General features: G+C 58.8%; 2 protein-coding genes and 1 non-coding gene across 5 annotated transcripts in view; all 3 read left to right on the plus strand.

The window, feature by feature from the left end:
- SPG7 (SPG7 matrix AAA peptidase subunit, paraplegin) overlaps positions 1-14,008 on the plus strand; it is a 29,846-nt gene extending 15,838 nt beyond the window's left edge. For all 3 annotated transcript variants that reach the window (XM_059906016.1, XM_059906017.1, XM_059906019.1), the window contains 10 exons: positions 23-196; positions 6,335-6,459; positions 7,583-7,685; positions 8,295-8,405; positions 9,631-9,746; positions 10,384-10,470; positions 10,817-10,973; positions 11,482-11,648; positions 12,175-12,252; positions 13,685-14,008. In XM_059906016.1, coding sequence (XP_059761999.1) covers positions 23-196; positions 6,335-6,459; positions 7,583-7,685; positions 8,295-8,405; positions 9,631-9,746; positions 10,384-10,470; positions 10,817-10,973; positions 11,482-11,648; positions 12,175-12,252; positions 13,685-13,957 — 1,391 coding nt within the window. In that variant the 3' untranslated portion in view covers positions 13,958-14,008. The remainder of the gene's footprint in view (positions 1-22; positions 197-6,334; positions 6,460-7,582; positions 7,686-8,294; positions 8,406-9,630; positions 9,747-10,383; positions 10,471-10,816; positions 10,974-11,481; positions 11,649-12,174; positions 12,253-13,684) is intronic.
- Positions 14,009-20,272: 6,264 nt separating this feature from the next.
- Positions 20,273-22,543, plus strand: RPL13 (ribosomal protein L13). Its single transcript, XM_059904979.1, has 6 exons — positions 20,273-20,338; positions 20,515-20,635; positions 20,761-20,902; positions 21,104-21,277; positions 21,770-21,826; positions 22,360-22,543. Exons 2-6 carry the CDS (start codon positions 20,532-20,534, stop codon positions 22,516-22,518), a joined length of 636 nt encoding a protein of 211 aa, XP_059760962.1. The 5' UTR covers positions 20,273-20,338; positions 20,515-20,531; the 3' UTR covers positions 22,519-22,543.
- LOC132354451 (small nucleolar RNA MBII-202) lies at positions 20,964-21,047 on the plus strand. The gene has a single exon (XR_009499314.1). It is a non-coding gene; the product is annotated as a small nucleolar RNA MBII-202 (small nucleolar RNA).
- Positions 22,544-23,647: the final 1,104 nt, after the last annotated feature.

The raw sequence follows: 23,647 nt of genomic DNA on the forward strand, positions 1-23,647 counted from the left end.
CTTCCCCATCCCATGTCCTCAGGCCTCGGCGCGGCCCGCGTGCGGAGCCTCTTCAAGGAAGCCCGCGCCCGGGCCCCCTGCATTGTGTACATCGACGAGATTGACGCCGTGGGCAAGAGGCGCTCCACCACCGTGTCCGGCTTCTCCAACACGGAGGAGGAGCAGACGCTCAACCAGCTGCTGGTGGAGATGGACGGTGAGCGCCGCTCGGGGCCGGGTCGGCGGGGGTGCTCGTGGGCTGTGAGGGTTTGTCAGCACTGGGCACTCCTTCTCCCGCAGGTGATAACCAGAAACACAGCTCTCACTTTCCCACAGGCAGGGCAGTAGTACAAAAAGAAAAAGGAAGAAAAGGTGGGAACACCGTGTCGGGTTGGGTCACGACGGTGGTGGTCAGTCTCAGAGGAGCCCAGGGAATCTTGCTGCTGTGAGAGTCTCTGTGCCCAGCGTGGGTGCGGCTGGTGCCTCAGATGCGTGGCCGGGGGTGCTGTGTCTGCTGCCCTTGAGGTGACCTCTGGACTGGCTTCCACACAATTTCTTTTTCTTTTTAATGGAATTGGGTTTTTTTTGAGCTATTCCTGTAAGATCCTCTTTGGAGAGAGTGTGTGTGTGTGTGTGTGTGTGTGTGTGTGTGTGTGTAGATATTGTGTTTGTTTTCATTGTGGTAAAATATACGAAACATAAATTTTACCGTTTTAACCATTTTTAAGTGCAGTGTTTAGTGGCAGTGAGTACATTCCCATTGTTGTATGACCATCACCACCATCTGTCTCCAGAACTTTCTCATCTTCCCAAACACAGATTGTCCCCATTTAATACCAAGTGGGCATTCTCCCCTCCCCCAGCCCCTGCCCCCACCCCCACCATCCTACTGTCTGTGTCTGATTTAAGTGGGAATGTACAGTGCTTGTCCTGTTGTGACTGGCTTATCTCACTCAGCATCATGTCCTCAACGTTCATAGGGTCTTAGTTCCCTGACCAGGGATCGAACCCACACCCCCTGCATTGGAAGCACAGTGTCTTAACCACTGGACCGCCAGGAAGTCTCAGAATTCCCTTCCTTTTTAAGGTTGAGTAATGTTAAACCTTAACATTACTCAACCAGGTGTGGATGGACCACAGTTGGTTTATCCACTCATCTCTCGATGGACTCTTCTGGCTGTTGTGAATAATGCTGCTATGAACATGGGCACACAGATATCTTTTCAAGTCCCAGCTGCGTAGGATCCATTTTTAATTTTTCTTTAATCAGAATTCTAGTGCTGTTTTAGGTATTGTAGATAAGGAAGACACTTTTTTCTCAAAGTAGTTTTGGTCTAAGAGAACCATTTATTTATATATATATTTTTAAAATATTTATTTATCTTTTATTTTGGCTGCACTAGTCTTAGTTGCAGCATGTGGGATCTTTAGTTGCAGCATGTGGGATCTTCAGTTGTGGCATGTGGGCTCTTAGTTGTGGCATGCGTGAGGGATCTAGTTCTCTGACCAGGGATTGAACCCAGGCCCCCTGCATTGGGAGCGCAGAGCCTTACCCACTGGACCACCAGGGAAGTCCCTATTTGTGTATTTATTTTCCTCTTTAAAGTATTCTCAGCGTTTGGGATGGTGGATCTGGTGGCCAGTGTGTGGACAGTGGAATCTGATTATATGTGGCTAAGGGTGAAACTTTTTTACTTAGCCTCTCATTTTCAAATAGTTTCAGACTTACAAAAACAATGGAAAAGCAGTCAGAGTTCCTATAACTATTCCCTTACCGCACGCAGCCCAGAGGCTGACGTGGATGAGGCCTGACGCAGGTGTCCGGCAGGTGCCTCTGACCCGCAGATGTGCCCTTTCTGGCCCAGGGTCCAGTCCAGCCTCACGTTGCTTACCTGTCCTGTCTCCTTGGTCTCTGCCAGCCTGGGCCTGTCTCTATGCCCTTGTCCTTGTGACTGTGGCATTTCTTACGGGCCAGGCCCGGGAAAGGACGTCCCCCGAGTGAGGTTGAGCCCCGCACATGTGGCAGGAGCCGCACAACAGCCTCCGTGGCATCACTGCGCACGGCGGTGCCCCCGTGCCCCGACTCTGGTGCTGGGACGTGGGCCTGCAGCGCTGGGCGGGTCGGGGGCTGATGCACGGGAGGCACTTCGTCATCTGAAAGCTCTGCAGGTTGAAAAGCGCAGTGTGATTGCTCACGGCAGAGGAAAGGGCTGCCTCGTTAGGTCCTGAGAATCATTTGCGTCCGGAGCTGCCCCTGGAGACCTGCGTCTCCCTCTCGTCCGGGTGTCCGTCAGGATGGCTCAGGGACTCTGCCCCGTGGTCAAGGTCTGAGGAGCAAGCTTCCTGGGGAGGACGTGCCTGGGAACTCGGTGTCTCTGCACCTGGGAGGAAGCTCTGGGGGTCGCTCCCTGGAGACGGGCCCTCCTGGGGCCCCACCCCCGCTGCCCCCGGCTCTGACCAGCCCCTCCCGCGTGCTGGGCTGTGAGCAGCTGGACCCTGAGCGCACCGTCTGGTCGTCTGCACGTGAGACTCCGAGCCTCCGGAAACCCCGGCGCAGGGTTTGATGAGCCTGCCGTCAGAAGTGCTGCACCTCAGCCGTGGCGGCGGCTTCTCTTTAGAAGGACGGGTAGCCCGGGTGGTGCTGTGGCACACGGCAGAGCGTCTCCGGAAGCCACGGTCGAGCTCCACGGCCATGGCGGGTGTGCCAGACTCACGTCGTCCTGCAGCTGCCCACCCGAGTGCTGGCCCCGGGGGGCTTGTGGGCCATGGGGGGACGCGGCGGGGTGCGCGCCCCTCCCCTCCCCTCCCCTCCTCCGAGCCGGAGTTTCCTGGCGTGTCGAGCGAGGCTAAAGCGCGACCTCACCCATAGTTGTGACTTTGTGTGCGTGACGGGGCTCCCTCGTGGCCCCGCTGTGGCCGAGCACCTGGGGCCCGGGAGCAGTACCCCCCGTCTCTCTGCTCCTGTTGCTTTTTGCGCTTGAAGCCAGAGACCACCCTTCCGGGTGACGTGCGCCCACAGGAAGCGTTCCCAGCTGGCGCCTTCTCTGATGGGCCCCTCTGTGCCGCCAGGAGAGAAACAGCTTCCATCGGCTTTGCTGCAGCCGTGGGCCCCCAGGACCCGCCCCCCGGACCCCCGAGCACCCCCTCAGGGGCCCTGGCAGGGCTGGACCGCCGCCAGCGGGCCTTTGTGCACAGACACAGCTGAGCGTCTGAGGAGCCTTTGTCACCCCTTGGGGAGGGGCGGTGTCTGCTCATCCAAGCGCAGAGCGTGCAGTGGGCAGGCGGCAGGGGAGGGAGGAGGCCCACTGCACGGGCAGGGGCAGGGCACCTGCATTCCCGCTCACAGCCCAGTGCGCACAAAGAGGCCTTCGCACCTCGCACCCCACGATGGACGTCTCCATCCACACCCCTGTGACCTCGATTCTGCCTGGAGTCCGTAGAAAGTCCCGGGTGCCTAACCCACAAGGACCTCCTGTATAGCATAGGGAACTGGAGTCAGTATCTTGTAATAACCTGTGATGGAAAAGAAGCTGAAAAAGGATATACGTACATATATACGTAAGCATAACTGAATCACTGCGCTGTGATTCAGTGCTACACCTGAAGCACTATAAATAAGCTATACTTCAGTAAGAAAGTAAAAATTAAGGAAAAAGAGGAAACCGCAGGTAGCGCTCACACGGCCTTTTCCCTGTTAGTCTGTGACCCGTGTTCAGTGAATTTCTGTGTGCGGCGTGAGGCTTGGTCACAGCTCACTGTGTGTGTGGACGTCCAGCCGCTCCAGCACCTCTTGTTGGAGTGCCGTCCTTCCTGCACTGAGCCTTCAGCGTTGCGTGAGCCCAGCCAGGCGCCTCTGGAGAGCATGTTCTCGGACCCCGGCTGCTGGACTCTGTCCTCCTCACACACGCGTCCCTGTTACTTAGCTGTGCACTCGGTCCTGAAAGAAGGTAGAGATTCCTCTCACTTCATTCAAAATAGTGGCAAGAGCAGACGTGGTGAGGACGTGAAGCGACTGGATCCCAGGTCTGTGCGTGAACCTGGACTCTAATTTGAGTGAAGCAGCTGCGCAAACGCATCTGTGAAGCGGCAGGGGAAGCGAACCTGACCCCCTGCGGCGGGAGGGGGAAAACGTGCAGCCTCCCGGGAGACAGCTCGGCTGGCTCTGAACACACACGGCACGTTGACCCGGTGTCCACAAAACACGCGTGCACCGGTGTTCCCTCACTTGTAACAGCCGAAACCTGGAGAGAGGCCGTGTGTCCTGCGGTGGGTGCGTGGCTACGCCCTGGTGTGTTCTCATGGGGGCACCGGGCAGCAGTGAAGAGACGCTTGCTGTTGTTACGCCCGACTGCCTGGCTGGATCTCGGGGTTTATGCTGAGTGAAAAAGGCCAGCCTCGAAAGGCTACAGACCGTATGCTTCAATTTATACGAGACCGTGAAAATGACAGTTCTGGGAAGGAGAACACGCGAGTGGCGGGGAGGGGACGGGGCTGTGCAGGGAGGTCTTTGTGGTGGTGGGATCTGCCTCAGTCCGGGGTGGAGGCTGGGCACCGCGCAGAGAGATGTGTGCCCGGCACATGGGGTTGCGGCAGCTTCGGCTCCATGTGGGAGTCACCTGACACGCAGCCACGGGGACGTCTGTACGGTTTCTGCCACTTGCGGTGTGTCCACAACTATGCCAGTCCCTAAACAAGCCCTGTGGGCCACTTGCTGACACAGAGGCCATAGCCATTACGCGGAGCCCCCGCCTGGAGCTCCTGGCTCGCGCTCACCCTGGCCCGGCTGCTGCTTTCTTCTGCACTCGTTGTTCCTACTGTTTTTCAACGTTTTTTCACTGTTGTATAGTCTCAGGATTCTGTGTCCACAGCCCCGGCCTATGGCAGGCAGGCATTTGGGGAATCTGAGTGGGGAGCCCCGGCCTACGGCAGGCAGGCATTTGGGGAATCTGAGTGGGGAGCCCCGGCAGGTGTCCCAGGTAGCACTCTGGGACTCGAGGCGGAGGGGCTTCTCCGTCCCCAGGTGCCCCGGGAAGTGGACCCGGCCAGCTCTGCCCAGGGCCCCTCCCTCCAGCAAGCCTCTCGTTTCCATGTCAGAGTTTCGCTTTTCCTAAGACTTGAGCATAGGCAATCGGGGCAGAGGGGCTGGGGCATCACGTATGCTGGGGGGTGCTTGCTTTTGTCTGAGCTTATTTCAAAAGTCTGGGTTATTTTAAGACACCGCCTTTGTGTTGGGAAGCAGACGCTTTTCTGCACTGTCCACTCTCGAGCCGTGCGTGGACCCGGGCTCCATGAGGTGTCTGGGCTCACCGCATCCCAAAACGCGGAGCCCGGGCTGGGACCCTGGTCTCTGGGAGGCGTTTCTTTGAAGTTCTGCAGTGATTTCCTTGGGGCTGGGTGTGGTTTGGGCTGTCCTGGTGGTGTCAGCCCCTGGGCGAGGTGGGTGCCCTCCCTGGGTCCGGGCTTGCTGGGCCCCTGGCCGCTGTCCTGGGATCGTGCAGTGGAGTGAAGGACTCTGATTTCACTTCCGTTGAAAGACTTTGTATAGGTGATTTGAAATTGTATTTGTCAATGTCAGTTTATTACAGATTCAGTTAGCAGAAGATGGATCGTGGCATCGTTATTTTTTAAACCGTGTGTTACGGAACTTTTCCGAAGCGGGGAGGGGCCTGCTTTGAGTGCCACGCCCCAGCCCAGCCTCGGTGCCCGTCGTAACTGCAGCCAGTTCTGTCTGCCAGCACCGCTGCCTCCTCCCCGTGGGTTAAAGCAGACCCAGAGTTCTGCACCTTCGTTAGGAGGAATACCTCCATATCACTGTGACACTGGTTCTTACTAGCGTCTAACATCCAGTCGGGGTCAGATCCCCCCGGCTGCTTCGTGGGGCGTTTTTGCAATTGCTTTATTCAAATTAGCGTCCAGCCCAGGTTCACACATAGGTGTGGGCCGTTAGTGATGGTTTCTGGACTTGCTTTTAAATTCTCATGAGAGACCTGGGCCCTCAGTCCCAGTGTTGGAGGGGACATGTCCCCACTGTCCCTGGCAGTGGTGTGGGGAGGTGCCCCTCGCACCCCGGGAACACTCTTCCTGCAGGGCTGCTGTCTGGATGTGGAGGATAGCCGTGGAGGGCAGAGCCGGGTTCCAACCTGCAGTTCTGCCTCTGGGCCGCGGCCTGGGAAGGAAGCGTTGGGTTCTTGCTCTTGTGGTTTTGGTGGAAGCGCTCAGGAGGGACGGGCCCGGGTGGGTCCACAGCTCCGCGTTCAGGTGCCCCGCCTCTCCCGCCCCGTGTCCCTCAAGGGGGTCCGTGGGGAAGCTGCCGGGTTGGGGGCCCCACCCTAACAGCCGCTGTCTGTTCCTTCAGGAATGGGCACCACCGACCATGTCATCGTCCTTGCGGCCACCAACCGAGCTGACATTTTGGACAACGCTCTGCTGAGGCCAGGCCGACTGGACCGACACGTGTTCATCGACCTTCCCACACTGCAGGTCAGTGCGGCCTGGCTGGTCTGTCCGGGCCTCGGCTCCCTGCTCTTCTGTTTTTTTGTTTTTAATTTTATTTATTTATTTATTTTTATATATTTTTTTGGCTGTGTTGGTTCCTCTTTGCTGCGCACGGCCTGTCTCTAGTTGCTGCGAGCGGGGGCTACTCTTCGTTGTGGTGCGCAGGCTTCTCATTGCGGTGGCTTCTCTTGTTGAGGAGCACAGGCTCTAGGTGCGCGGGCTTCAGTAGTTGCGACGCGCGGGCTTCAGTAGTTGTGGCTCGCGGCCTCAGTAGTTGTGGCGCACAGGCTTAGTTGCTCCGCGGCATGTGGGATCTTCCCGGACCAGGGCTCGAACCCGTGTCCCCTGCACTGGCAGGCGGATTCCTAACCACTGCGCCACCAGGGAAGCCCCTGTTCTCCTGGTTTTGATCCTTGCTGGTTTCCTCTTTATCCTGAAACGTCTGGGCCGAGTTCTGCGGCGCGGCCTTTGCGGAGCCTCAGAACCGTGTGCTGCACGGCTTTGGAGCCCGAGCTGCGTGGCTGCCCCGACGGGGTGGAGGGTGCGAGCCCCAGGGACCTCTCGGCCCCTCTGGCCCCACTGCCTCCGGCCTCTGCTTGGCCGTCCACCTCCAGGGGGTTGGGCCTTCGTGGTGGCCCCCGAGGGAGCAGGAGCCTAGCGTGGCCGAGGACCCAGCAGGGGCAGGGAAGGGTCTGGAGGGTGAGCGTAGCAGGTGGCTGGTGGGTTAACGTTCCCGCAGAGACCAACGTGGGGGGCAGGGCTGGGCCCGGGAACACCCAGCCTGGTCCTGTCCTAGGTTGTGCCCTGCCACTGCTTCCGAAGGCCTGGATTCCCATCTTCCTGACGTGGGAAACGCTTTGTATCACACAGGATACAAAATAACCTTTGCTACCTGTGATGTGCGATGTGCTTTATCTTCTCTTGTTTCCTTTTTTCCTTCCGTTTTTGAAACGCCGCCTGCAGCTCTGAGTTGGTTTCTCAGAGCAGAAGCTGACCTCGCGGCCGGTGGCTCCTGCCTGCAGGGCAGGACGGCAGGCTCCCTAGTGTCAGCTGGCGGGAGCCTGCACCCGTGCCCTTTGACCCGTGTCCCCTGTCCCGTGTCCCGCAGGAAAGGAGGGAGATCTTTGAGCAGCACCTGGAGAACCTGAAGCTGACGCGAGCCAGCAGCTTTTACTCCCAGCGGCTGGCGGAGCTGACGCCGGGCTTCAGCGGTAGGGGCACTGGTCTTTGTCTGGGGCTGGAGAGGGCGGAGGGGGCCTCCCCAGGGACCCTCCACCCCTGCTCTGGGGCCCACAGCCAGCACAGCCGGGGTGGGAGTGAGGTGTGCACGCGGCAGGCAGAGGTAAGAGGACTCTCCTCCCGAGGTTCTGTCGCCTGTGCACGCCCCCCACCCCCCGCCCCGGCAGTCCTGGTGGTCCTCCCTTTGTTCCACTGCTCCCCACTGGGGGCTGCCCTGCAAGGCCGTGTCTCCTCCCGGGCCCCCCACTGCCCTCCCCCACGGTCTCCGTGTTGTCACAAATCGGGTTTCTTTTCTGTATGGCTCCCGTTTTACAGGGTAATGTAAGTAGAAACCCCTTTTATGGTGGTATAAATTTCTTCCCTTTGGACTTTCTTTAACGTCCTGAAGTAGAACCTCATGGGTGTCAGAGAGCCCTTCTCACCCCTCGACGTGTGTGCGGAGCACTAGGTGGAAGGAACCAGCGGGGGTCCAGAGAGGCGGCTGACCTCGGCCGCGCGGCCGCTTGAGGGGGGTGGGGCGGCCCCCTCCTCCCGCCCCCCATCTCTCTGCGTCTGCTTGAGTGCCACGCCCGTGCCCACAGGCGCTGACATCGCCAACATCTGTAACGAGGCGGCCCTGCACGCTGCGCGGGAGGGGCACACGGCCGTGCACACGTCCAGCCTGGACTACGCCGTGGAGCGCGTCTTGGCCGGTGCGTGGACCCGCCCGCGGGTGGGGGCAGACGCGACGCAATTATTGCCCAAGAGGGAAGACGGGTCAGGTGTTCCTGTTTTTACGTCAGGCCCTAACAGTGTGACTTACTCTCGTTAGTTTAAGATACTGTCCAAACAGAAATATAAAAGGGTGTCACAAGCTCACATGTGAGTGTCCTCGGCCCATCGGCCAATGAGCGGGGCCTGAGCGCCAGACAGGCCCCTGCCCACGTCGCCAGGGCTTGGCAGCTGCCCCCCGAGCGAGGAGGAGGCCTGCTCTGCGGGAGGCTCCGCACTCTGTGTTGGGCGGGGGCCGGCGCCTGCGGCTGTGCTCACCTGCTGGGCTGCACGCGGGGTCCTTGGCCTTCTGTGAGGAGAGCAGGACGAGCTCCCGTAGCCCGGGGGCAGCACCAGAGGCCATCAGTGCGCCTCGTCCTTCCACAGGGTTTAGACCAAGTCGTTGAGGACGGCACCGAGGAGCAGGCCCCTCCCACAGATGGGCCCGCCACCCTCAGTTTGAGTTCACACCTAGGACAGGTGCCTCTGCAGCCTGGGCACAAGCCAGCATCACTGTTTCGCACGTAAATTACGTTTTGTGTAAGCCACCTCTTTTACGTGGAAGGTGGTGCGCTTACAGCGAGAGTATCCGAGCAGGAAAGCCTAGAGGAAACCCGTCCGGAATCCTGCCTGGTGGGTGGTGCCTCGAGCGGGGTGCTCCTGAGCTGCAGCGGCCGCTCCTCGGCCCGGCTCTGGGTGGGGCGATCCGACGGCCACGGCCCGTGCATCTCAGGACGTGTCCCCTCACAGCAGGCGCTGGGGGTGGTCCCGGTCGCGTGACTTACCAAGTACCCTGAACCTAGAGCTTGTTCAGGGTGCAGAGGTGGAAACGTGCGGACGTGTGGACGGTTGGGGACAGCGGACAGGACCTCAGCAGTGACTTGAGGGGGATGAGTGTAAGGTCGCGCGGTAAGGGGTCAGCTACTCGGGCAGGGGGACCGGAGAGCGGGGGCTGCGGCTGCCCTGCCAGGTCGGGGGGCCGGCAGGAGACCCGAGCTCGTGCCGTCGGCCCCGCAGCCCCGTGAGGGCCTTGCCGGAGGGGCTGCTGTTGGCGGTGTTTACACAAGTGGGGCGAGCGAGGCCTCGCTGTGGCGCCACAAGCACGGGTCTGGCCGCGTATCCGGGGTGGCCGTGCGCCTGAGCTCACCTTCCCGGGCGTTCTTTCAGGGGCCGCCAAGAAGAGCCAGGTGCTTTCCAAGGAAGAGCAGAAGGTGGTGGCGCTGCACGAGTCGGGCCACGCCCTGGTGGGCTGGCTGCTGGAGCACACGGAGGCCGTGGGGAAGGTGGGTGCGGCGGCCCAGGCATGGGGCGGGGTGGCCGCGGTTGCCCGTGGAGCTGAGGATTGCCAGGGTTGCCGTCGGCTCCGGGACGTGCTGATTTCGTGACTCCTGAGTTTAGAAAGCAGTGAGTTAGTGCACGTCGTGTATTTGGCAGGCGTACCGCCGTAACGCCTCCTCAGCTGTGTGCCTTCGAGACCGGGGGGGTCCCTGAGTGGCCCCTGCGGACGGTGCCCGTGTTTGGGGCGTGGGTGCCCCGTGTGGAGGGTTGTAACCGTGCCCTCCACGTGGGCCTGAGCCGGGGGCTGGGTCCCCCCGGCTGAGGAGGAGCTGCCTTGCTCCTTGTTCCGTGACCCCCGAAGACGGGGTGTGCGGCAGCTGCAGCCTGCGTGTGGTGTTTCCCGGGGGTGACGGCTGCAGCAGCGCGTTGCTAGTTGGGCTTCGTCGGCCGCTGTCCTGCTGCTTAGGCCGGCCCCCGCTGTGTCCTGGGCAGAGGGCTGTGATGAAGACCCGTGTGTGCAGGAGCCGCCCGCCGAGAAGACCCAGTGATCAAGATCAATGTTTTCATGCAGTATCTCGAAAAATTAACATGGGAAAGCCCATGGTGAAGTAAAAACCCTAATTTAAAATTTCCTGTTCTTAGGGTTTTCCATTCGACGACAGAGAGTCAGGCAGACTAGTCGTGCCGAGAAAGCCCCCTTGCCCCGTGCTCGGCACTCTGCCAGGCGAGGTGGGGACGTGTCCTTCCTCGGAGCCTTAGGGTGGCCTCCTGCTGCCAGAACCCTGCCCCGTGGGCTCACCAGGCGCGGGCTGTGGGTGGGAGCACGGGCAGCGCAGGGCCCTCGGCGGGTCGTCCCGTCCTCGTCACCTTTCCTTCCCTCGCGGACGCGTGGTCGTGTGCAGGGGCCTCACGCCCCGACAGTGTGGGAGCCCTTCCCCGTGATGCGGTTATAAACATGGGGACAGTCACATTTGCTCCCTGCTTTGAACCCTCTGATTGAAGACTGTCTTACTCCACCCCCCGATCTCTGAGGCCTACGTCCTGCCCGCTAACTGGGGCCACCTCTGTTCCGCAGGTGTCCATCGCGCCGCGGACCAACGCAGCCCTGGGCTTCACTCAGATTCTCCCAAGAGACCAGCACCTCTTCACCAGGGAGCAGCTGTTTGAGCGGATGTGCATGGCCCTGGGCGGCCGCGCGTCCGAGTCCATCTCCTTCAACAGGGTCACTTCTGGTGAGGGGCTGGCACCCACACGGCTTCCACACCCTTCAGCCATTCTGCGTGGGGGCGGGGGTGAACCCAATGGCGGGGTCTGAGTAGCAGGTGCAAATGCAGTTTTGAATTTCATTAAGTGTTTCTAAAAGACGAGCTGTGGTCAAAGGTTTGGAACTAAGCCAGACTTTCTAGATGATCTAGTTGTTACAAAAGCTTTTCCCCACGTGCAGACTGTAAGCGGAGTCTCGCTGGGCCGTCAGGAGGTGGAGGAGGTTCCGGGAGACTCGGGGCCCGTGTTGTCAGCTGCCCCACGGACCTGGATGGCGCCAGGTCGCTGCCGGTGCCGTGAATCCAGAGAGGCATCCCGAGGAGTTGTTTTTTAAACAAAAGAGCATTTTTTTAAGTTTTAAGGACAGGATACAGTTGTCCCCGGGTACCCACCTCTGCTCTCAGGGGTCGGCAGGGCCCCGGGTGCCCCGGCCTACACCTCCAGGAAAGAACCCCCTTTTCTGACCCCGCACTCCAGGGGCGCAGGACGACCTGAGGAAGGTCACGCGCATCGCCTACTCCATGGTGAAGCAGTTCGGGATGGCGCCCAGCATCGGGCCTATCTCCTTCCCCGAGGCCCAGGACGGCGTCCCAGGCATCGGACGGCGTCCCTTCAGCCAGGGCCTCCAGCAGATGATGGACCATGTGAGTCCTCCCTGGTCCCGAGCTGCGTGCGGGTGGGAGACAGGTCTCTTGTGTGCTGGCTGCGTGCCCAGAGGAGTTGGGCGAGGGCCTGCTGGCGCCCGGTGGGACCGTAGACGACACAGGACTGTGAGGGACGTCAAATAAGTACATGTCTACAGTGATGGAGCCAGCGCCGTGAGCCCTGCTCACGAGCTGCCCACGAGAGACGACCGCAGTGTTGCTGGCACGTAGGCAGCCGTGGGCGTGGAGGACAGATGCGGGTCTGGGGCTCCAGGAGCTGGCGGGCTGTCTGCTGGGCAGGCCTCTGGAACAGGGCATTCCCGGGGCTGGGGTGGGGGCAGGAGGCCCTTGACAGCCTTGCTCTCCTGTTCGTTGTAAGACACGAAAGGCCGTGTTCCTGAACCCGTGTTTCTTCTGTGTACCGTAGCGCCAGGGCCGGGCCGCAGGGGACGCCGGGCCGCAGGGGACCCCACGCACGGTGGCCAGCCGCCCTGGCCCATCACAGACTCTTGTCTTCCCTTTGCAGGAAGCGAGGCTGCTGGTGGCCGCGGCCTACAGGCACACCGAGAAGGTGCTTCGGGACAACCTGGACAAGCTGCAGGCGGTGAGCCCCCGCCGCCCCCAGGCCCTGCGCACGCCTGTCCCGCCAGGAGCTGGGCCTGCCGTCACTGCCCTGCTGGCGCGGCCGCTCACCCCTCCCGTGCACAGGACTCCAGAAAACGACATAACCAGCGAGCCCCACCCAGCTCAACCGAACGTAGCGCCTTTCACACCTCGTTTAGCTTTGTGTCATTGGACCTCTCAGGCCAGTTCCCTCAGAGGAGACGGGGGGACATCGCCAATCCTCCTGGGCCCGTTACCCAGTTTCAGCCAGCAGTGGGGTCTGGTCCACGTTGTTTAGTCCCTTTCCAGCTCTTACACGTCTCCTGGAACTTTTAAACCAAATTGTAAAGCTTAGCATAGTTTCAGGTGCCCATGGAAGCACCAGATACAGCACAGAGCCCTCTGCCCCCGGCTGGTCCCCTCGTGTTAACATCTCCCATCAGTGGGGCGCGTTTTCCACAACACAGTGACCAGCCGGCACGGACACGCGGCGTTAACCGCAGTCCACGCTTCAGCCACCTCGCCTAGCGCTCACCCCGCCCTCCGGTCCGTCCTCACGTCCGTCAGGCCCTCCTGGCTGGGACGGCTCCCCCTCCTGTTGCTCATGGCAGTGCAGGAGGGCTGGTCTGGTGTGTGTGGAACGTCCCCCGGTTGGGCTCTGTCTGGTGTCCTCATCGCGAGCCTGGGCTGTTGGGTTTGGAGGCGACCGCAGAGGTGAAGCTTCCGTGGACCCGGAGGGGGGGCAGCTCTCTGTGGACGGGCCGCTGTTCCTTCAGCGTGACGTTGTGGGCGTCGTGTTGTGGGGTCCCGGGAGCCGTGTGGAACCCGCCGGGGCCGGCCCGCTGCTGTGCGGGGCTCCCGTGTGCGCCGTCGGGCGTGCCTGGGCTGAGCACCATACAGCTGGCCCCTGAGCGCCGCCTTCACAGCCGGCCCTCCCTGCCCGCGATTCTGCACCTGCGGGTCGTGGGTCTCGTAGTCCTGCAGTCACGTTCACTGAAGAAATCCGCGTAGGAGCGGACCCGCGCAGTTCAAGCCCGTGTTGTCCCAGGGCCAGCTGTCGGAGCAGCCAGCGTGGGAGCGATGGGAACCCCTCAGCAGCGGCCGTGGCGGCTCTTCGTGGGTCTCTCCCCTGGTCCCATCGAGGCGGTCCTGCACGCCAGCTCCACTGCCCGCATGCTGACGCTCACACGTGTTTGTAAAAGAAATTGAAGTTGCCTAAAATAAACACGCTGGGAAGGGAAGTAGAAAACTTAATGAGGCTGGCAGCTGGCCTTGTCTTTAAGGTGGAGTCAGGGAGCGATTCTGTGCTCGGCCGCCCGCCTGCCCGGGCCGGCGGGTCCGGGGGCTGGGCCCTCCCTCCACCGCGCTCTGCTCTCAAAGGGCTCTTGTCCGGGCCCTCGTCAGCCGCTCACACTGCCCTCTTGTTCTTCCAGCTGGCGAACGCCCTGCTGGAAAAGGAAGTGATAAACTACGAGGACATCGAGGCCCTCATCGGCCCGCCCCCCCACGGGCCCAAGAAGAGGATTGCGCCACAGAGGTGGAGCGACGCCCAGAGGGAGAAGCCGGAGGCGGGGGAGGCGGAGGCGGCCGGCAGCAGCCCCTGCAGGGGGAGGAGCCGTCCTGGCCCCGGTAGCTGGACCACCTTGCTGGCCGCCGGAGCCGGTCCCTCCTCTCAGCCCTCGCTGGTCTCAGCTCAAGGCCCCTGAGATCTATTTATTGACTTCCCTGTGCAGGACAAGTAAATGTCTCTGTAGAGACGCACGGTTTCATTCGTGTTTGTGGGTCGTTCTCGCCTGTGGGAGGGTCACCGGTGCGCACGGAGCGGCCCCGTCTCGTGGGGGCCCTGAACGGCCTCGTGGTGCGGGGCCTGGGCTGGGCTCCTCCGGCTCCTGTGACTTGGTCAGGATTCTCAGGGCTCTGCCGTGAAAGGGCCTCCAAGCCCCTCGTTGCCCATCCTCCGCGGGGCCCCGTCCTGGGCTCGCTCATCAGTGGGTCCCAGGGACAGGCACTGGGCCTGGAGGAGTAAAGCAGCGTCACCTGCCGCCGCGTGGACGGGCGCACACAAGGGGCTCTGGGGGACACCCGGCTGTGGATGGAGGCCTGTGTTTCCTGCATGGTCAGCTCTGCCCCGAGGGCCGTCCTGGGTCACGGGTACTGTATTCACAGTGTGATGTCAGCTGCGAGGTGACCAGTTGGGACCCCTCCCTCTTGTAGGACTCTGGGAGGGAGGGCGTGGGACAGACGGATGGGTTGCAGTCGGCCCCCGAGTCCCTGGCGGTGTGACCTACGTGGGGGCTCCCACCTGCTCCTCGTTGCTTCCACCTCCCCTGTGCATCGGCGCCCCGAGGAAGCTCACGGGGGCGGGGCAGCCCAAGAGATGCTTTGCCATCTGCCCCAGTTCCCCAGGTTCCTTCCCAAAGACTGGCCGAGGGTTCAGAGGGTGAGGCTGGCGTCTTCGCCATGGGGCGGCCTCCTCTGTAATCTCACACGGATGTGGCCAAGCTCATCCCCTCGTGGTTTACCATTACAATGGCCCGCGTCTGGTGCCGCTTAGCCAGGAACGGGATGTAAGTGGCGTGAGGCGGGCTGCCCTGCTGTGGTGGAGGAAGGTGCAGCCCGGCCCCCCAGGGCTGCCCGGTGAGTGGGCTCACGGCCGCCCAGCAGGGAGGGCTGCGGGGACAGCGCTCTGCTCTGCAGGAGTGAGGTGTCCTAGGTGACGTGGCCTCCCGGGCCTCAGACACGGCACCCGAGGAGCGCATGGGGCACAGGGCCTGTGCACCTCTGCTGCCTCTCACGCCTCCCTTACAGGGCTCCTGGAGGTGAAGGGGCTTCTCCCAACAGCAGCCTGTGGTCCCCTGGAGCAGCCAGACTGCACTGGGCAACCTGGCCCTGCCCAGCAGAGCGGGTGTATCGTGGCCTGACGGTAGCTTCTGGAACTGTCTTCGTCCGAGTCAGGTGTGTGAGGGCTCCTCGCTGAGATACACGTGTTCTTTAAGTAAATGTACATTTAATACAATCAGAGCCCCAGAAGACTAGTAAAGACTATTAGATGAATTAACTTACAGAGTTCTTACATCATAATACAAGTTGTTTTCCACTCTCGCCTATGCTCATATAAACATGGGTTTTTGTTACGCTTTTTAAAAGTTTGTTTTTAAAATTTTTTTGTTGAGGTACATCATATTAGTTTCAGGTATACAACACAATGATTCCTATTTGTTTGTATTGTGCCGTGATCACCACGGTTAGTCAGTTAACGTTGGTCACCACACATAGTTACAGAAGTTTTCTTGTGTGTGATGAGAACTTTTAAGATCCGCTCTCTTGGGACTTCCCTGGTGGCGCAGTGGTTGAGGGTCCACCTGCCAACGCAGGGGACACGGATTCGAGCCCTGGTCTGGGAAGATCCCACATGCCGCAGAGCAGCTGGGCCCATGTGCCACAACTGCTGGGCCAGCGCTCCGGAGCCCACGAGCCACAACTGCTGACCACAAGTGCCACAACTGCTGAGGCCTGTGCGCCTGCAGCCCGTGCTCCGCAGCAGGAGAGGCCACTGCAATGAAAGGCCCTCGTACCGTGGCGAGGAGGGGCCACCGCTCGCCTCAGTTGGAGAGGGCCCGTGCGCAGCAGCGAGGACCCAACACAGCCAAAGATAGACAGATAAATTAATTAATTTAAAAAAAAAAAGATCCACTCTCCTAGCAACTTTCAGATATTTGTGATTATAATAACATACTTCCAGGTGGTCACTTACGTTAGGTGTCCCTCGTATTACAGGAATCTCTCAGCCTCTATCAGGTTTACGTGCCAGCTGCGACTTTGGTAAGTTGAGAGGCTGGATGGTTGAGTTCTGCGATGAAACACTGTAAAATTATCCTGTCCCTGCTGAGTTGTTCGGCTCCTGCTTTTCCTAATTCAACCAGCAGCCCATATTTATGACACTGTTAGCGTGCTAATTTTTGCAAAGTGCTCTAGGAACATGACTTGTGTGTGTGTCAAAACACAATAAAAACATGTTGCCGCTGTGAGATTAATTTTTTTTATTAACTAATTTTTTTTGGCTGTGCCCAGCAGCTTGTGGGATCTTAGTTCCCCCACCAGGGATTGAACCTGGGCCCTCGGCAGTGAAAGCACACAGTCCTAACCGCTGGACCGCCAGGGAATTCCCTGAGATTAATTTTTAAAATCAAGACTGTGTGTCAGGGACTTCCCTGGTGGTCCAATGGCTAAGACTGCGTGCTCCCAATGCAGGGGGCCTGGGTTCGATCCCCGGTCAGGGAACTAGATCCCACATGCTGCAACTAAGAATTCGCATGCCACAAATAAAGATGCCACATGCTGCAGCTAAGACCTGGTGCTGTCAAATAAATAAATAAATAAATAAACACTGTGCGTCAAAGGGCTCCAGGAGCTAGTGTTGACCGTCTTTGGAGGGGGCCAGTCAGGTGTAGGTGTGGGGTGAGCAATTGGGGCACAATTACAAGGAAATTCTGGGAGGCTGTGCATACCCCACCCCTCTAGGGCGCTCCTCCAGGAACCCTGACCCCAGTGAGTGCTGAGTCCAGGGGCATTAGCCAGTTCTTTCAGTGGCCCTTGCGGGCCCAAGCCCAGGACAAAAGCCCCTCGGCAGAGTTGTGCCGTGGAGTTCTGTGGCAAGGAGGCAGGGGTTGTCCCTCTAGCTGAAGACTTTTTTTTTTTTTTTTTAATTTATTTTTGGCTCCGTTGGGTCTTCGTCGTTCGGTCCTCATTGCTGCGCGCGGGCTTTCTCTAGTTGTGGCGAGCGGGGGCTACTCTTCATTGCGGTGCACAGGCTTTTCATTGCGGTGTCTTCTCTTGCTGCGGAGCACGGGCTCTAGGCTCGCAGGCTCAGTAGCTGTGGCTCGTGGGCTGTAGAGCGCAGGCTCAGTAGTTGTGGCGCACAGGGGATCTTCCCAGACCAGGGATCGAACCCGTGTCCCCTGCATTGGCAGGCGGATTCTTAACCACTGCACCACCAGAGAAGTCCCTAGCTGAAGAGTTTTAAAACCCTGAGCCAACAAGTCTGTGTGTCAAGAAGGATGCCTACATAACAGTTCACTTCTTTTTTTTTTATTATTTATTTATTTTTAGCTGTGTTGGGTCTTCGTTTCTGTGCAAGGGCTTTCTCTAGTTGTTGCAAGCGGGGGCCACTCTTCATCGCGGTGCGCGGGCCTCTCACTATCGCGGCCTCTGTTGTTGCGGAGCACAGGCTCCAGACGCGCAGAGCTCAGTAGTTGTGGCTCACGGGCCCAGTTGCTCCGCGGCATGTGGGATCTTCCCAGAGCAGGGCTCGAACCCGAGTCCCCTGCATTGGCAAGCTGACGCTCAACCACTGCGCCACCAGGGAAGCCCAACAGTTCACTTCTTTAATCTTCCCAGCTGGGAAACTGAGCTCTCGGCAGAATGTCACATGGGAACTTTTGGCCTTGCTATTCTGCATATTCCCCAAGGATGTAAGTATGGACTACTTAGGCGTCGAAAAACTGTGTGGCTGGGTTGCCGGGTTGTGTGCAGCAGACCGAGGTCCCCGAACTGCAGCTTCAACTTCTTACCACTAACTCCAGACTTCAAACCCTCTGCGGTACCCCGGGCAGCACCCTATGAGCAGTCGGAGCTGCACGAGTCTGTGGGTCTGAAAGGGGGGATGGGGACAGGAATGGGTTTGAGATTAGAAAATAGCAAGGTATCCTGGTCCATGGCGGGATTACTGAAAGGCGTCTGAGATAGACGTGGGAGGTGTGGGCTAACGTTTGTGTCCGAGGAAATACGTCCCAGGCCAAGGCAACCGTTTATTCAACAGACATCTCCTCCAGGGCCTCTCTGCTGCAGTTAGGCTGCCAGATGGAGTGTGGGTTCAGTTCCAATGGACAAAGTGATTTGCGAAGCAGATGACGACCCCTCGCTCTCCCCCCACCCCTTCTCGCCTGCACTGCCTTCCCTTCCCTGTCACCTGGAAGCAGAGCTGTGTGACCTTGACTTACCATGCATGCGCTGGGCACTGCGCTGTGTTCTGTGGCCTAACGGCAGCTCCTCCCATTTCACACCAATAACTTGCCCAAAGTCTCAAAACTAGTACAAAGATTTTATACTAGCTACTTTCCTGTGGGTCACTCACCTTCCAGTTTAGCTGTCTGTGTCTGTGAAAGGATGCAGAGATTTTTTTTTTTTAATTTTTATTTTTGGCTGCATTGGGTCTTCATTGCTGTGCGTGGGTTTTTCTTTAGTTGTGGCGAGTAGGGGCCGTTTTCATTGCAGTGCGGGGGCTTCTCATGGCGGTAGCTTCTCTTGTTGCGGAGCACGGGCTCTAGGTGCATGGGCTTCAGTAGTTGTGGTGCACGGGCTTAGTTGCTCTGCGGCATGTGGGATCCTCCCGGACCAGGGCTCGAACCCGTGTCCCCTGCATTGGCAGGCGGATTCTTAGCCACTGCGCCACCAGGGAAGTCCCAATGCTAATTTCTTAGCTTTGCCAACCTTACCATTGCCACGTAGGATGTTAATATTAGAGGACCTGGGTAGACAATATAATGGAACTCTCTGTACTACTTTTTAAATTTATTTTTATTTATTTTATTTTATTTATTTTTTAATTTTCTTTTTGGCTGCGTTGGGTCTTCGTTGCTGCGTGTGGGCTTTCTCTAGTTGTGGCGAGCAGGGGCTACTCTTTGCTGTGGTGCACAGGCTTCTCATTGCGGTGGCTTCTCTTGTTGCGGAGCACGGGCTCTAGGCGCGAGGGCTTCAATAGTTGTGGCACTCGGGCTCAGTAGTTGTGGCTCGCGGGCTCTAGAGCACAGGCTCAGTAGTTGTGGGGCACATGGGCTTAGTTGCTCCGTGGCATGTGGGATCTTCCCAGACCAGGGCTCGAACCCGTGTCCCCTGCATTGGCAGATGGATTCTTAACCACTGCGCCACGGGGGAAGTCCCTGTACTACTTTTGTAACTTTGCTGTATATCTAAAAGTATTCCAAAATAAAAGTTTATGACCCTAACTTCACAAACACCACTTCCGAGTTTACCGAGAAGTGCTTTCTTGCATTTGCTAACAACTGTCGGCCAAACAGGACTGATACTGCCCTTGCTTCAGAACTGAGCACGTACCTATTAGGTGGCAGGGCTCCAACCTTCCACACAGCCTTGGCACGTATGTGTTAAAAAACTCCTCTGCCCTTTCACATGTTCTGGTCTCCCCAACCATAACCCTTTAATTCCTCAATGAGTCCCAACCTGATTTTTCTAATACCCGAGGGTGTCTCAATAGGGCAGAAAACTATCAGCATCAGTATCAGCTACCTGTTTACTCAGTGTAGGACACAGGCCTCCAAATTTCTTATTTTGTGTCATGAAATTCATAAAACATTGATTAGGTTTCAGGGGAGGAAGCTTGATGACTGGGGTGAGGGTGGGAAAGGAAAGGGGTTGCTGGGTGTCAAGGCTTACAGGTGGCAGGATGTGTTGGCGTCGTCCCAGGCTGTCCCGGGAACAGGAGGCGCCAGAGCCCAGGTGGCCTGGCTACTTGGTGTTTTTACGACGCTCATCTGCGTGGGTGGCAGTGTGCACAGCGGAGCGCGGGACAGCCGCGATCCGCCATGCGGTTCTTAGTTCCACACTCGCTGCGGGGTACTTGCCACCAACGGCCCGACCGCAGACCTCCGTGCGACACGCGCAGGGCGCTCTGGAAGGCCCGCTCCTAAGTGTGCGCTCCGCCCACAGGGAGGGCAAGCAGGATCCACGTGGTGGCCGGGGCCTCAGACCAGGACGCGGAGGGCGAGGCCTACCGTGGTGCACGAGCAGGCCGGCCGGCCCGGGCTTCGTGGGACCCAGACCGTCCGCGGGGCCGGGGGCACGGGAGTCGCGGGGGGCGCGGGGGCGCGGGACTCGCGTAGCACGGGAAACGCGGCGCCATGTTTGTTAGTGCAGCGAGGGCCGCCGAGGGGAGGGGCCTTCACGTCACTCGGCGGCCCTGGCTCTGATTGGTCAGAACGTTCCGTCGCTTCTGATTGGCCGGGCCCAGTATCATCCCAGGGTGCTCTGCGGTGCCCTTTCTTTTCCGCGGCCGTGAACCCTCGGAGGAGGTGAGTACACCCGAGCGCGGCGCCATCGCTGATTTCCGACACCATCCGGCCCCATCTGCCGTCCCCGGCGTCCGCCAGCCGCCGTCGTCGTCGGGCCGTGGCCCGGGCTTTGTGCGCGTGCCGGCGGGCCACCGCGCCCGGGCCCTAACTCGCTCCGCGTTCTCCCCGCTCCCCAGGCCAGTCGGCCTCAGCCATGGCGCCCAGCCGGAATGGCATGATCCTGAAGCCCCACTTCCACAAGGACTGGCAGCGGCGCGTGGCCACGTGGTTCAACCAGCCGGCGCGCAAGATCCGCAGGTGAGCCGCCCCGGAGCGAGCGCGCCCCCTTCTCTCTCTGCGCGCGGAGGGCGGCCGGGACTCGCGCGCCCGGCCCGCTGCGGGAGGGGCGGCGGGTGACCGCCGCTCGGCTTCTGTCTGCGCAGACGCAAGGCCCGGCAGGCCAAGGCGCGCCGCATCGCCCCGCGCCCCGCGTCCGGCCCGCTCCGGCCGGTGGTGAGATGCCCCACGGTCAGGTACCACACCAAGGTGCGCGCCGGCAGGGGCTTCAGCCTGGAGGAGCTGAGGGTGAGTGTCGCCAGTCCGCGTCCTGAGTCCCACGGGTTGTCTCTCGTGGCCCACAGCCAAGTGATGACATTCTCCGGAATCGCTGCACTGCTGTGATGAAAATGCGCTTGAACCCTTTTCCATCTGACGGCTGGGCTCTCCCGGCAGGGGGTGGGGACCGGGGAGCCCTTGGGGCTTCATCTGTGTCTTGTCTCGGGGCAGGTGGCCGGCATCCACAAAAAAGTGGCCCGGACCATTGGGATCTCGGTGGACCCGAGGCGGCGGAACAAGTGCACGGAATCCCTGCAGGCCAACGTACAGCGGCTCAAGGAGTACCGCTCCAAGCTCATCCTCTTCCCCAGGAAGCCCTCGGCCCCCAAGAAGGGAGACAGCTCTGTGAGTACCGGGGTCCCTCTGTGCCCAGCCGGGTGAGGGCGTGGAGGTCTCACTGTGGGTTTAGCTGGGCTGAGAAGAAAACGTATCTTTCTGTAGCTTTTTATCCCTCCAAAACTGGGTCTTCATGCGGGGTAGTAGAGAGTTGGTAGATAACTGGAAGAAAGCCTCTGAGTATCCACAAACTGATCGCTAGGACTGCCGAGATTCACGGCGGGCAAGAGCGGTGGCACTTGGAGCCAGCTGTTTTAGAATTGGGAAAGTGATTTTCCTGTTACTGACCTTTGTGTGAAATTAACAGTCCATCCATATGGGCTTGTGAGAGTTGTTGTACGTGTGTCTCTGCTTCACACGTGGGTGGCTCATTTTCATCTGCCTGTGCCTGCCATCTACTAGATGGACAGGAATCCATCGGCAGGCGGGGGCCCCCAGCCAGGGGCTACAGGCTTGGGGAGATGAGCTGAATCCATCTAACTCCCTTCTCACTGCAAACAGGCTGAAGAGCTCAAATTGGCCACCCAGCTGACCGGACCAGTCATGCCCATACGGAACGTAAGTGGGCATGTTTGGAGGGAGCAACTGAATGACAGGGCGGGGGTTGGGTTGGAGGGAGTCGGGCTGACAGCTGGGGCCCATGTTGAGATTTACAGGTTTGTGGAAAGGACCTTCCTTCCACCCTGGGGAGAGCCTCCTGCATCTTAACAGATGGACTCCTTGAGGGAAGCTTTGTGCACTCTCACTTGTCACCACTCCCTCTGTTGGGTGCTTTTTCCCTTTTCGTTATTTGGAAAGGCCAGGCTGTAAGCAACTCTCGGCGTGTTTGGTGATCCTGTAACCTGAGTGGCAATTGACCAGGCCCTTGAGGCTCCTGCGAGTGGGGCGTGGGCCTGAGCCTCCCCTTCTCCAGGTCCTGTCCAGGCACAGTGCTTCGCCCACCCGTCACATGACTTGGGGTTGTTTTAAATCCACAGGGGAGTGGTATAACCTTTTGGTGGCCTCCATGTAGCCTTTCTTGGGTGGGCAGATACCCCTCCAAGTCCTCTTAGTTTGCTGACAGCTGCTCCTGGGCCTGTGCTCCGTTCCAGGTCTACAAGAAGGAGAAAGCCAGAGTCATCACAGAGGAAGAGAAGAACTTCAAGGCGTTCGCCAGTCTCCGCATGGCCCGTGCCAACGCCCGGCTCTTTGGCATCCGGGCAAAAAGGGCCAAGGAAGCTGCAGAACAGGATGTTGAAAAGAAAAAATAAAGTGCTCTTGGCAACTTGTGATAAACCGGCAGTGTCCATGTGACCTTCGTTGTGTAAGGAACCGGGGCCTGGGGAGCTTTCTCCTTGAAGGGAACCTGGAGCACGTTCTTGTCCCTCGTCACAGCAGGCCTGCTGTGAGGGAAGCAGGTTCGGGGCCTGGGAGGCTTGTGCTTAGTGAGTTTTCTTGTCGGAACCCTCCAGCCCTGCAGGTGCTGTGCATTCGGTACCAACTACCTCAGGTAATTTGCAGGACTATTAAACCACTATTCTCATTTCTAAAACTAGCAGTTTATAAGGTGCTGATTTGACGTCCATGCTCACTTTGTATATTTGGAAGTCATGACCCACAGAAAGGTCAGCTGGTGTGGAGGCCTGGGGGTTGGAGCCTGATGAACCATCTGTGAGAGAGGGCACATGGGGGGCTGCCTCTGGACAGCCTGGAGACACTGGTTCCATTTGCTTTGTGCTCAGAGACCTGGCAAGGAGTTGAGAAGCTACCCGAGGGCAGGGTAGCTGCCCGTCTGCTGGAGCCCCGGCTGAGGTGCTCACAGGGTGGGGGGCAGAGAGGCCTCTGGGTGGGTGTGCAGGGCCGGGGTCCACTGTGCTAGTGTCCACCTGGGCAGAACTGTTTGTGGGTTGTAGGTGCGTCTTCTGGACAGATAACCAAAGTACGTGTGCTGGTGTCACCCCCGGTGCCTGCAGTGGCCACTAGCGGGTGCTGGGGCATTTGTAGGAGACTAGCGTTGGTCTGGGCAGTTACAAATAATTTTTGTTTAATATTCCCAGGCTGTGTTTTTCCTTCTTTGATTACTTTTAAGTTACATGGTATTTTTTATTTTGGAGGGAAGGTATGCATCTCTGCATTTTAACCCATGGGAGTGTCACCCCTCCAGGATGAATTTTAATTTGATTCTGTATCCTGTAGTTGCTTTGTTAAAATGTAGATAATTGTGATATTTTTTTAAAAAATTGAAAATCTAATTCCCAGTTGATTCAAGTTGTTGTAGTTTACAGGGAAACTATAGTCATTTTAGGTTATTTAGGGTTTTTTTCCACTTTACTCAACTTAGTTCAAGCCAAAGAGTAGACTAAGGGGCAGCTGTGCGAAGGGCGAACAATCCTCTTTTCT

This window comes from Balaenoptera ricei, chromosome 19 (assembly GCF_028023285.1).
Source record: "Balaenoptera ricei isolate mBalRic1 chromosome 19, mBalRic1.hap2, whole genome shotgun sequence".
Taxonomy (NCBI): Eukaryota; Metazoa; Chordata; class Mammalia; order Artiodactyla; family Balaenopteridae; genus Balaenoptera; species Balaenoptera ricei.

Excerpts from the sequence above, each read along its gene's own strand:
- RPL13 (XM_059904979.1), top strand. The coding sequence starts at position 20,532 with ATGGCGCCCAGCCGGAATGGCATGATCCTGAAGCCCCACTTCCACAAG. Across the intron at positions 20,636-20,760 it reads CCGGCGCGCAAGATCCGCAG|ACGCAAGGCCCGGCAGGCCA; the intron begins GTGAGCCGCCCC and ends CTGTCTGCGCAG. Across the intron at positions 20,903-21,103 it reads TCAGCCTGGAGGAGCTGAGG|GTGGCCGGCATCCACAAAAA; the intron begins GTGAGTGTCGCC and ends GTCTCGGGGCAG.